This window comes from Conger conger, chromosome 6 (assembly GCF_963514075.1).
Source record: "Conger conger chromosome 6, fConCon1.1, whole genome shotgun sequence".
Lineage (NCBI taxonomy): Eukaryota > Metazoa > Chordata > Actinopteri > Anguilliformes > Congridae > Conger > Conger conger.
In genome coordinates, this window is record NC_083765.1 from 43,601,408 (window position 1) to 43,615,137 (window position 13,730).

At 50.1% G+C, this 13,730-nt stretch overlaps 1 protein-coding gene across 3 annotated transcripts in view; it reads left to right on the forward strand.

The window, feature by feature from the left end:
- The window catches only part of elmo3 (engulfment and cell motility 3), a 42,969-nt gene that overhangs the window by 2,329 nt on the left and 26,910 nt on the right, over positions 1-13,730 (forward strand). For all 3 annotated transcript variants that reach the window (XM_061246363.1, XM_061246365.1, XM_061246364.1), the window contains exons 2-6: positions 1,957-2,114; positions 2,888-2,928; positions 10,541-10,613; positions 11,728-11,778; positions 12,755-12,924. In XM_061246363.1, the coding sequence (XP_061102347.1) occupies positions 2,037-2,114; positions 2,888-2,928; positions 10,541-10,613; positions 11,728-11,778; positions 12,755-12,924 (413 nt within the window). In that variant the 5' untranslated portion in view covers positions 1,957-2,036. The remainder of the gene's footprint in view (positions 1-1,956; positions 2,115-2,887; positions 2,929-10,540; positions 10,614-11,727; positions 11,779-12,754; positions 12,925-13,730) is intronic.

Sequence of the window (13,730 nt, forward strand, 5' to 3'; positions counted from 1 at the left end):
CATACCTTCTCATACAATTTTTTTTTATATATATATTTTTTTTACATTTATTGCTTATGATTGGCCAGGTCCTTTCTCCTGTATGACCTTCTTCAACAACAGCAGCATCTTTTTGCGGCTCACGTAGCATCTTTGTTTCACCAGATCACAGGGTCTGTGACCCTCTACACTGAGCCCAGATGTGTCTGTGACCCTCTACACTGAGCCCAGATGTGTCTGTGATCTCGTCTCTCTGGGCTGCATCTGCTGCACTGCCTCTGTGAGCGAGTTTCCTGAGACAGGGGGTCTCTGATTGGTTGATCGGTGTGCTCTGTGATGTTGTGACACTGACCAAACTTGCCTCTGAGGTACAGACTGTGTGGTGTGGGCCACCATGTTGTTTTGCGGATGTTAGACACTACACAGGTAAATGGCATTTTAAAGTGGCATTTTTCAGTTTTGGTCGATGTGGCGACATCGGTGGTCACAAACGTTTGTTTCCACACTCCAATTACCAGAGATCCATCTGATCCATATCGAGTGCCTATTTTTCTTTGGAGACAATTCAGCAGTAGCGTATTTTTGGGAAACAAGACTGCCTAGAATCAATGTCCTTTGACATGGTAATATTGGAATGATCTTATTTTAAAGACGCTTTTTGGACTTTAGACACTTGCTCTTTCACATTTGACATGGAACCATCTGTGCGTGCATCATAGAACATGTGGGGGGAATGGTGCACCTGATACCAGCGATGCAAAACTGCATATAGATGAGCAATTTAAGAATACAAACACTTTGAATCGATATTGCTGCAAAAAATGCCATTGTGAGAAGGCATCAAATATGTAATTTTTTTATATGGAAAATTACACATTGCTCAAAATTACACACAAAGCTCTCTTTTTTTACATGCTGGCAACTGGTGCTTTTGTATTGTAGCAAAAAAAAAGATCAATTTTTATTTTAAAAAAGAGAAGAAAAAATGAGCCGCAAGACTGCACAATTGGATTTGAGGAGAGAGTTGATTTGTAAACTGGAAAACGCACTGCTGACTCATGTCCAAGTGCGGCGATCGTAAGAAGTTTTTCAGTCCTGCTGCGGTCTGTTTCTAATTGTGTCTGCGTATGTGTGTGTGCGTGTGTGTGTGTCTGCGTATGTGTGAGTGCGCGGAAGGATATTATTTCTGGGGTCTATGTAGGTTAGGCAGTTTACGAGGACCAAAAATGTCAGTTTTAAATAACACACATATGTGCGCACACTTCTCCTTTGGCTAATGGATTACTAATCAAGGTATTCCGATTGCAACAGTCCTCAGCTTTACCCAGAATCCCATGTGGGAACTCCAGAGCCTGTTAAACACATCTACAATGGCTTCTGTTGATCAAGTGGAAAACTGGTGCTGTACGTGTGCTGGTGCATGGCCCATTCTATACTCTCTCTCACTCTGAGGCACACACACACAATACACACACACACACACACACACACACAGACACGCGCACACACACACACACACAGACACGCACACACACAGACACACACACACACGCGCGCGCACACACACACACACACAGACGCACACACGCACATACAGACCTGGAACTGGACACAGGAGGTTTCTTATCTTACAGCATTACAAAGAGGAAGTTGATTCTGAAAATAAAGCACGTAACGAGGCCAGCGTTGGCTTTAGCCCTGCTGCTGGTAATGAGCTGACGTGTCCTCGCGAGAAGGGCTGTTCTCTGGGCCCAGGACCAGTATTATGGGGCACTGTGCGTGAGGCGGACAGAGCCTGTCTGATGTGTGAAAATGTGTGGTTTCTCACAGTTTCACTTTGTTGGTGTGTCTTGAGTGTTTCTTGGGTTTTTTTAAAGTATATTGTACTGTGTGCGTGTGTGGGTGTGTGTGTGTTCGTTTTTATGTGTGAGTGTGAGTTCATCTCTGAATACATTTATTTTTCTCTTTCTCTTTCAGGGCCCTGTCTGGCTTGCTCCTCTGAGCTAGGCAGCAGCTGAGTCTCTGACACACACACACACGCTCACACACACTTCAACATGCCGCCACCAAAGGACATTGTGAAGATCGCCATCCAGATGCCGGGGGCTTACCCCCAGCTTATTGATCTGGACCAGGTACTGTGTGTCAGAACCAACGGGGCGGGCTGGGTTTGGGTTTTACTGGGTTAAGGACAGGGTCATTTATACCTGGGCTTGCCTCTAGACGCATAATCTAGCGTTGTAAAAACCCCTCTGTGTATGTGTGAAACATGGGCGTACATGTAGTGTTAATAGACCTGTGGGGTGATAGTTTGACGATGGGTTTGCGGGTGGTGCTTGAAGAGGTGGTGGCAGGTTATACGGTTTGCTACTGCCGAGTTTGGAGATAGACAGGAAGTGGGATTGTTGAGGGTGGTCTTCAGCAGTGCGAGCGAGCGTTCATCTGCCAAACCCGAGTTTGTTCTGGGGCTTCTCAGCCGAGCGGACCACAATGGCCCATCATAATATCTGTGATTGGCCCCTTCTGTGCATCACTAGCCCCGTGATTGGCCCATTCGGCACTTCACTAGGCTTCTGATGGGTCCTCTGCACATTTCAGCAGAGCCTGCAATGGGGTTACCGCACTAGGCCACAAATTACAGGGAAGCGGTGTTGAGACACCAGAGCTTAGTGCCACAGGCACACATAAGTGTATGTTTCAGTCACTTGAGTTTCCAGTTAAAAAAATAAAAATAAACCACTGTTCTGGATCTGGCAGGGTGTCCCTGTAATCCTGTTTTGCCATCCACTTGTCTGCCTATTTTTCTTCCTGTCCTTAACACATCTACGAGGTAGTAGCTAGCAATCCAGCTGTTCTCTTTTGGAAATAATGCCCTCCACCAACGGACAACAATCTCCCTCTCTTGCAGAAAAAGCCCCTCTCGGCTGTGATCAAGGAAGTTTGCGACGGGTAAGTGTTCAAACTAAACTGAGCTTTATTTGTAACCATTTTAAGTGGCCAGAGCACTGCCTGCCTGTGGCCGAAAAGCATGTTTCAGGAGTAACTGGGGAGTAACCGCAGGGCAGGTGCAGGCAGTATGGATTAGCAGTGACTAATGCACTAGCAGATTGCAAAATGGACGGCGATGAATTGCATGTAGTGGGGAATACATGTAAGACCCTGAGTGACTGTGTTTTATGAAAGGTCACTGTGTTTCAAGAGAGAGAGGGAGGGAGAGGAAGCAGCCTAGGAGGCCAGGGGACAGTGAGGGGGAACTGTCGGGTAGAGGCAGAAACTTTGGAGAGAGTGAGAGAGAGAGTGAGAGTGAGAGATAGAGTGAGAGAGAGAGTGGGAGAGAGGGAGGGAGAGAGAGGTTGAGTGTGAGAGAGAGAGAGAGAGAGAGAGATAATTTGATTGTATTAGACACTCAAATTCAGACAACTCTCATTTTATAAGAGTGAATGAGGCTTAATTGATCTAAACTAGATTATTCAGCTTCAGGTTACATATATTTTATACCTTATGATTGACTCTTTGGTGTGTGCCAAATACTTTCTTTGGAATAATTGGAGTTTCAGACACTGCAGATTGCAGAGGTATTTTTAAGAAAGATTTTCAAAGATTCTTTTGGTTGCTAAACTTATTTTTGGTCTGGTATGTGCAAGCAGAAATTGTAGTCGAGTTCAGCACCTCAGGTAATGTGTTTACGGCAGAAATGTTAGAGCACCTCTATTTGTGGATATAAGGAAATAGGTCAGAGACAGCTAGTTATATAAAATATATATATATATCACCATATACAGGGCCAACAGAAAACTTCCTATTATCTGTCTTTCCTCTAGAACCACAGCAAAAACATTTTTGAAAAGAAATGACACTGCAAAATAAAAATAAATACAAAAGAGGAATTAATTTAGCAGTGGCAAGAGCATGAAAGCATTATTTAATCTGTGCACTGTACACTAACAGCAGAAGCACCAAGTAGAAGGAATTAACTTGGCTGCTCTATGCAGACAGTTGGTCAGGGCAGCCTCATTGAGTTTTGGACAGCACCATGGTTCTGCAATCCTTTTGACTCCTGAGGGGATGACTCAGTCCAATTACCCAATTCTCAAAAAGTGTGTGGTGCACGTACTCACCCGCACTCATTCTTCAGATGTACAGCCCAGGCGGCTAGTGTGTGGTTCATTCATAGTAGACTTGTTTGCTGGGATCATAATGATGACAAATATCTGTAGAACCTTTATGTGTGAGCATGTTTTTAATGGGTCTAAAAAGTGCTTTCTGTGCGCTTGTTGTGTGAGCACTTGGAGATTAAAAACTAGGCTTGTGTATGCCTGCATGCATGTGTGTATGTATGCTTGTGTGCAAAGGTTTCATGACTATTTCCTGTCCAAGTGTGTGTGTTTTATGACTGCGAGAGAGAGGGCCCTGGTAGTTCTCTCTCAGTCTGGGGTCAAGGGTCATTGTGTGGGATTTGATGCAGAACTGACACTGAGGCTGTGTCTGAAATGGCTCACTATTCACAAACTAGTAAACTAGATTGCCCGCCAGCCATCTTGTTCTAGTATCCAAATTCAATTGTTCAATTTTCGGATATAAATGTGTAGGGGGGTTGTGTTGTAGATGTTTACTCAGTGAAAATGTGTACTACTATGACACGCGGCAGCCTCTAATCCCCGCAAACTGTTTTCAACCTTCTCCTCTCTTCTGGTCCCCCCTACCCCCCCACCCCCCTCATCACTCACACCTGATGACTTTGTCTCCCTCTTTGAAAGGAAGGTTGATGCCATTCGCAATTCCTTCTCACAACCCTCTCCCCCTTCTGACCCTCCTACCTTCCCCAACTCCCTAGCCTCCTTTTCTCCCCTCTCTGACGCCAACACATTGAAACTCCTTACATCCCACCACCCGACCACCTGTCCTCTTCACCCCATCCCCTCTCCCCTCCTACAATCTATATCCAATGACATTCTCCCTTTTCTCTCCTCTCTAATCAATACCTCCCTCTCTTCCGGCACCATGCCCTCTTCCCTGAAGAGGGCCAGAGTCACTCCCCTCCTCAAAAAACCTACTCTTGACCCCTCTGCCCTGAACAACTACCGGCCTGTCTCTCTTCTTCCTTTTCTCGCTAAAACTCTGGAACGGGCGGTCTGCTCCCAACTGTCCCCTTATCTTCTTCAGAACAATCTCCATGACCCCAACTAGTCTGGCTTCAAGAGTGGCCACTCCACTGAGACCGCCCTGCTCGCGGTCACTGAGGCACTCCACTCTGCTAAAGCCAAATCCCTCTCCTCTGTCCTCATCTTCCTCGACCTGTCGGCCGCCTTCGATACAGTCAACCATGAGATTCTGCTCTCATCGCTGTCTGGGATGGGTGTCACAGGGTCTGCACTCGCTTGGTTTTCCTCCTACCTCTCTGGTCGCTCTTACCAGGTGACTTGGAGGGGCTCAGTCTCTGACCCTCACCCCCTACAAACTGGAGTCCCGCAGGGCTCAGTTCTTGGGCCACTCCTCTTCTCGCTATACACCATGTCTCTTGGTTCTGTTATCTCTTCCCATGGCTTTTCTTATCATTCTTACACTGATGACACCCAACTCTTTATTTCCTTCCCCCCCAACACCCAAGTCACCACACAGATCTCTGCCTGCTTGGCTGATATCTCTGCGTGGATGACTTCCCACCACCTGAAGCTCAACCTTGCCAAGACTGAGCTTCTCTACATCCCTGCTAAGTCCTCTCCGTCAATCAACCTCTCACTGACCGTTGAGGACTTTGTAGTTTCCTCCTCCCATACGGCAAAGAATCTTGGGGTGACTCTTGATAACTGCCTCACCCTGGCTCCACAAGTATCCTCTACTGCCAGAACCTGCAGGTTCTTTCTGTATAATGTACGCCGTATCCGTCATCTCCTGACGGAGAAAGCCACCCAGCTCCTAGTGCAGACGCTCGTCATTTCCCGCCTGGATTACTGCAACTACCTCCTAGCCGGTCTCCCAGCGTGTGCCATCAAGCCCCTCCAGCTGGTCCAGAATGTGCAGCCCGCCTGATCACCAGTCAGCCCAGGTCGGCTCATGTCACCCCGCTTCTCATTGGCCTCCACTGGCTTCCTATTGCCGCACGCATCCGTTTCAAGGCCCTAGTATTGGCATTTCAGGCTGCTAAGGGGACCAGCACCACCTTACGTACAATCCTTGATCACTCCCTACTCCCCAGCTAGACCACCCCGGTCTGCCAGCTCTGGTTGCCTTATGGTTCCCTCTCTAAGTGCACCTGGTGGTCGAGCTGCACGTTCACGCCTGTTTTCTGTTCTGGTTCATCAGTGGTGGAATGACTTGCCTACCACTGTCAGGACAGCAGAATCCCTCCCCCTATTTCGACTCAAAACCCACCTTACCTTTTCAAACTCTACCTTAGTCCTCCCTCCTGATTTCCCCCGCCCCTCCTTTCTGATATCCCTATCCTTGTCTAACCCCCCCCCCAAAAAAAAAACAATTTGCACTTATGATGACGACTATGTTTAGAACAGCATTCCATGTGTATTATCCTAGTTCTGGATGTGATGCTTTGACTTGTGGTAGAACCTATGTCGCTTTGGATTAAAAGTGTCTGCCAAATGACAAAAATGTAAAAAAATGTAAATGTAATGTCCCATCTAAAATAAGCCACGGCCATGTAGTTTCATGTTTGTACGAAAACTTTTTTTGTGAGTAAAAATGCATAAAAATGTTGATTACAAATTGAACGCCACAGGGTTATGTGACCACATCTTGACTGGGCATTGCAAGAGAAAAATTTTGGCTTAATATCTCTGGAGTAAAGTTTTAAGAACCGGCTATATGATACGTTTGTTAACGGTTTTGTGGCGATATGCAGCAGTAAACTATATAGCCCACTATATGGATATTCACTAGTTAGGGATTAGTAATTGGTAAATAGTGAGCCATTTCAGACAGAGCCTGAGAGACTGTGAAACTGAACTGGAGGTAGGCGGCAAGGCCCCTCACTACACACCACCTTCCTCTAACCCCCCCCCCCCACTACACACCACCTTCCTCTAACCCCCCCCACTACACACCACCTTCCTCTAACCCCCCCCACTACACACCACCTTCCTCTAACCCCCCCCACTACACACCACCTTCATCTAACCCCCCCCACTACACACCACCTTCCTCTAACCCCCCCCACTACACACCACCTTCATCTAACCCCCCCCACTACACACCACCTTCATCTAACCCAACCCCCCACTACACACCACCTTCCTCTAACCCAACCCCCCCCACTACACACCACCTTCATCTAACCCAACCCCCCACTACACGCCACCTTCATCTAACCCAACCCCCCCCACTACACACCACCTTCCTCTAACCCCCCCCACTACACACCACCTTCCTCTAACCCCCCCCACTACACACCACCTTCATCTAACCCCCCCCACTACACACCACCTTCATCTAACCCAACCCCCCACTACACACCACCTTCCTCTAACCCAACCCCCCCCACTACACACCACCTTCATCTAACCCAACCCCCCACTACACGCCACCTTCATCTAACCCAACCCCCCCCACTACACACCACCTTCCTCTAACCCCCCCCACTACACACCACCTTCATCTAACCCAACCCCCCACTACACACCACCTTCATCTAACCCAACCCCCCCACTACACACCACCTTCCTCTAACCCCCCCCACTACACACCACCTTCATCTAACCCCCCCCTACACACCACCTTCATCTAACCCAACCCCCCACTACACGCCACCTTCATCTAACCCAACCCCCCCCCCTACACACCACCTTCATCTAACCCAACCCCCCACTACACGCCACCTTCATCTAACCCAACCCCCCCCACTACACACCACCTTCCTCTAACCCCCCCCACTACACACCACCTTCATCTAACCCAACCCCCCACTACACACCACCTTCATCTAACCCAACCCCCCCCACTACACACCACCTTCATCTAACCCCCCTCACTACACACCACCTTCATCTAACCCCCCCACTACACACCACCTTCATCTAACCCCCCCCCCTACACACCACCTTCATCTAACCCAACCCCCCACTACACACCACCTTCATCTAACCCAACCCCCCCCACTACACACCACCTTCCTCTAACCCCCCCCACTACACACCACCTTCCTTTAACCCCCCCCCACTACACACCACCTTCCTCTAACCCCCCCCCCCCACTACACACCACCTTCATCTAACCCCCTCCACTACACACCACCTTCATCTAACCCAACCCCCCCCCTACACACCACCTTCATCTAACCCAACCCCCCCCTACACACCACCTTCCTCTAACCCCCCCCCACTACACACCACCTTCCTTAACCCCCCCCCACTACACACCACCTTCCTTTAACCCCCCCCACTACACACCACCTTCCTCTAACCCCCCCCCCACTACACACCACCTTCCTTTAACCCCCCCCGCTACACACCACCTTCCTCTAACCCCCCCCCACTACACACCACCTTCCTTTAACCCCCCCCACTACACACCACCTTCCTTTAACCCCCCCCACTACACACCACCTTCCTCTAACCCCCCCCCCACTACACACCACCTTCCTTTAACCCCCCCCACTACACACCACCTTCATCTAACCCCCCCCACTACTCACCACCTTCCTCTAACCCCCCCCACTACACACCACCTTCCTTTAACCCCCCCCACTACACACCACCTTCATCTAACCCCCCCCACTACTCACCACCTTCCTCTAACCCCCCCCCACTACACACCACCTTCCTTTAACCCCCCCCACTACACACCACCTTCCTTTAACCCCCCCCCACTACACACCACCTTCCTTTAACCCCCCCCCACTACACACCACCTTCCTTTAACCCCCCCCCACTACACACCACCTTCCTTTAACCCCCCCCACTACACACCACCTTCATCTAACCCAACCCCCCCCACTACACACCACCTTCCTCTAACCCCCCCCCACTACACACCACCTTCCTCTAACCCCCCCCCACACACCACCTTCATCTAACCAAATCCCCCACTACACACCACCTTCCTCTAACCCCCCCCCCACTACACACCACCTTCCTCTAACCCCCCCACTGCACACCACCTTCATCTAACCCCCCTCACTACACACCACCTTCATCTAACCCAACCCCCCCCACTACACACCACCTTCATCTAACCCAACCCCCTACTACACACCACCTTCATCTAACCCAACCCCCCCCACTACACACCACCTTCCTTTAACCCCCCCCACTACTCACCACCTTCCTCTAACCCCCCCCACTACACACCACCTTCCTTTAACCCCCCCCCCACTACACACCACCTTCCTTTAACCCCCCCCACTACACACCACCTTCCTTTAACCCCCCCCACTACACACCACCTTCCTTTAACCCAACCCCCAGAGGGTCAGGGCTCTCTCTCTAACCTTTTTCCAAAGAGTCCATGAAGCTCTGAAGCTGAAAAATGTTTACTCTATTTCTACTAATTCATCCCATTGCTTAGTTCTGTAAGTGTCCTGCTGTATGAATGGGCACGATGCGAAAGTGAAAGCTGCGTCTGTTGCTCTGGGTTACAGCATCTGCTCCGGGCCTAAAGGTCCTGTAACGATTGACCAAAATGTGTTGAAAGGTGTGTGTGTGTGTGTAAACCTGCACTTGTTCCCTCTGAAAGGTGCGTGTGTGTAAACCTGCTGTTGTTCCCACTGAAAGGTGCATGTGTAAACCTGCTGCTGTTCCCTCTGAAAGGTGTGTGTGTGTAAACCTGCTCTTGTTCCCTCTGAAAGGTGCGTGTGTAAACGCGCTCTTGTTCCCTCTGAAAGATGTGTGTGTGTGTAAACCTGCTGCTGTTCCCTCTGAAAGGTGTGTGTGTGTAAACCCACTCTTGTTCCCTGTGAAAGGTGTGTGTGTGTGTAAACCTGCTGTTGTTCTCTCTGAAAGGTGTGTATGTGTAAACCTGCTCTTGTTCCCTCTGAAAGGTGCGTGTGTGTGTAAACGCGCTCTTGTTCCCTCTGAAAGATGTGTGTGTGTGTAAACCTGCTGCTGTTCCCTCTGAAAGGTGTGTGTGTGTAAACCCACTCTTGTTCCCTCTGAAAGGTGTGTGTGTGTAAACCTGCTGTTGTTCCCTCTGAAAGGTGTGTGTGTGTGAACCTGCTCTTATTCCCTCTGAAAGGTGTGTGTGTAAACCTGCTGTTGTTCCATCTGAAAGGTGTGTGTGTAAACCCGCTCTTGTTCCCTCTGAAAGGTGTGTGTGTGTAAACCTGCTGTTGTTCCCTCTGAAAGGTGTGTGTGTGTGTGTGAACCTGCTCTTATTCCCTCTGAAAGGTGTGTGTGTAAACCTGCTGTTGTTCCCTCTGAAAGGTGTGTGTGTAAACCCGCTCTTGTTCCCTCTGAAAGGTGTGTGTGTGTAAACCTGCTGTTGTTCCCTCTGAAAGGTGTGTGTGTAAACCTGCTCTTGTTCCCTCTGAGAGGTGCGTGTGTGTAAACCCGCTCTTGTTCCCTCTGAAAGGTGTGTGTGTGTAAACGCGCTCTTGTTCCCTCTGTCTCCGTAGCTGGAATCTCCCCGGGCCGGATAATTACGCCCTGCAGTACACCGACGGCATTCAGACCTACATCACCGAGTCGGTGAGCAAGCACAGCTCTTCCTCTTCTTGTTTTCAACTCCTAAACACAGATCTGTTATTTGTTTGTGTGTGTGTGACTGTGCATGTAATATGTAACGAGTTGAGAAGTCATGAAATGGACACCTGTGTCTGGTGGCTAGAATGGGATTCAGATTTTGAATTTGAAAAAGGGAACTGTGGGGTTTGGTTACAATTATTGCTACTAAAGTGTAATCTGGTTCAGCTCTACAGTGAGAAAGGGGTGTTAGTGAGCCAGCCTGGTTCAACTCTACAGTGTGAAAGGGGTGTTAGTGAGCCAGTCTGGTTCAGCTCTACCGTGGAAATGTGGTGGAATCTCTTATCATGCACTTAGCATTGTACAGACAGTCCTTTCATGGAGCTTGGTGTTTTAATTCAGGTCAGGTACCTGCACAAGGGTACAGTGTTAGTACCCCACCAGTGGACACTGCCCTTGCAGTCTGGTTCCCTAACTGAGTTTGCCGAACTGCTGCTGGTGAGAACAAGTGAGCTGTCTGTGCGAGCAGGAATTAGCGGTATCTCAAATATGCGTGTGGGCCAGTCACTACAGAACAGGACTCTGTAGGTGTGTGTGTTTGCGCGCGTGTGTGCGTGTGTGGCGCATGGGCGAGTGCGGACATGAAACAGTTTCTTCCACATTCCCTCCATTTCTGCTTTTTCTCTTTCTCATTCTCTTTCTTTCTCCACTCTCGCCCTCCATCTCTCCCTGCCTTCACTCTGTCACTGTTTGTGCCCTCTCTCCCTCTTGTTCTCACTTCTTTTTTTGCTTGCTCCCTCTTTTCTCTCTTCCCTGCCTCCCTTCTCTCTCTCTTCCTCTCTCTGTCTCTCTCTCTCTCTCTCTCTCTCAGTCTGAGTCATGCTGTGCAGCCCTTCCAGTTAGACAAAGGAGTGACACATTTAAAGAGTGCAGAGGTAGCCCTGTATGTACGTTTGTGCCAGCATGTATGTGTGTGTAGTATGCTGTTAGTGAGAGGAGCGTTTGGGAGAGGTGTGTGTGCGCACACATTCTCAGAAGCTGCTGGATTGTGTCACAGCGGACTGCTCCACAGAGACCTCTTGTCTGTGTTTGATTGCTCTTGTCTGTCCCTGTGTTCTAGAACCGTCTGGACATCAAGAATGGCAGCATTCTTCGTCTGACCCAAGCCCCGGTGAGTGTGTGTTAGAGCCTCGCAATCCCTGCATTCTGTTACCCCAGCACCCAATGTGGATGACCCCTACACCCCCCACCCCCTTCCTCCCCTCTCACTTCTCCCCTCTCCCCTGCTCCAAAGTCCAGACACTCTCCTGGCCCACATCCAGGACAATCTCTGCCTAGCATATGGCAGTGTCACCTGGCTCCATTTTAATGACTTCCGTCATCAGGAGTAAACTGCAGCAATCCCTGATGACAGTGTACCACGGCCCTTAAAGCTTCTCCCCTGCGGCCTCCCTAGTCCCCAGCCCCAGATCCCAGATCCCAGCCCACATCCCCAGCCCCAGATCCCAGATCCCAGCCCACATCCCCAGCCCACATCCGCAGCCCACATCCCCAGCCCCCAGCCCCAGATCCCAGCCCACATCCCCAGCCCACATCCCCAGCCCCCAGCCCCCAGCCCCAGATCCCAGCCCACATCCCCAGCCCACATCCCCAGCCCCCAGCCCCCAGCCCCAGATCCCAGCCCACATCCCCAGCCCACATCCCCAGCCCACATCCCCAGCCCCAGATCCCATCCCCAGATCCCATCCCCAGATCCCAGCCCCAGCCCCAGCCCCAGATACCCAGGCTTGCCAGAGCCTTGCAAACAAAGCACACGGGCACACACACAATCGCTCCCCTCTCCTGTGTGCTCTGTGTTGGATGCAGACCCAGGCTCTCATGCCCTTTCACCCCCTGATAGAGCATTGTGAGATCCAGCTGGAAATACACATGCACACACACACACACACACACACACACACACACACTGGCCACATTTCAGATTATTTTTATAAGGCCCTGTGTGTGTGTGTGTGTGTGTGTGTATGTGTGTGCCCTGTGTCTGTGTAAATATCCTGTGTCTATGTAAAGATCTTGTGTCTGTGTAAAGTGACTGTGGAAATATCCTGTGTCTGTATCTGTGTAAAGATGCTGTACGTGTGTTTCAGGGGCGTTGTGCAGAGGACCTGTATAAGGGGATTCAGAGCTCAGACGGGGGGGTACGCTGTGACTCCCTGAAGCAGCTGGCGAGCGTGTCCACTGACGTCACCTTCGCCCAGGAGTTCATCAGCCGCGACGGGCACACCCTGCTGGTGCACATCGTGGAGAGCGCCAACGAGTGAGTACTGGCTCACTAACACCCCTTTCCCACTGTAGAGTTGAACCAGGCTGGCTCATTATACCCCTTTCCCACTGTAGAGCTGAACCAGGCTGGCTCACTAATACCCCTTTCCCACTGTAGAGCTGAACCAGGCTGGCTCTCTAATACTCCTTTCCCACTGTAGAGCTGAACCAGGCTGGCTCTCTAATACTCCTTTCCCACTGTAGAGCTGAACCAGGCTGGCTCACTAATACCCCTTTCCCACTGTAGAGCTGAACCAGGCTGGCTCACTAACACCCCTTTCCCACTGTAGAGCTGAACCAGGCTGGCTCATTATACCCCTTTCCCACTGTAGAGCTGAACCAGGCTGGCTCATTATACCGCTTTCCCACTGTAGAGCTGAACCAGACTGGCTCATTATACCCCTTTCCCACTGCAGAGCTGAACCAGACTGACTCACTAATACCCCTTTCCCACTGTAGAGCTGAACCAGGCTAGCTCTCTAATACCCCTTTCCCACTGTAGAGCTGAACCAGGCTGACTCATTATACCCCTTTCCCACTGTAGAGCTGAACCAGGCTGGCTCACTAATACCCCTTTCCCACTGTAGAGCTGAACCAGGCTGGCTCATTATACCCCTTTCCCACTGTAGAGCTGAACCAGGCTGGCTCATAATACCCCTTTCCCACTGTAGAGCTGAACCAGGCTGGCTCATAATACCCCTTTCCCACTGTAGAGCTAAACCAGACTGGCTCATTATACCCCTTTCCCACTGCAGAGCTGAACCAAACTGACTCACTAATACCCCTTTCCCACTGTAGAGC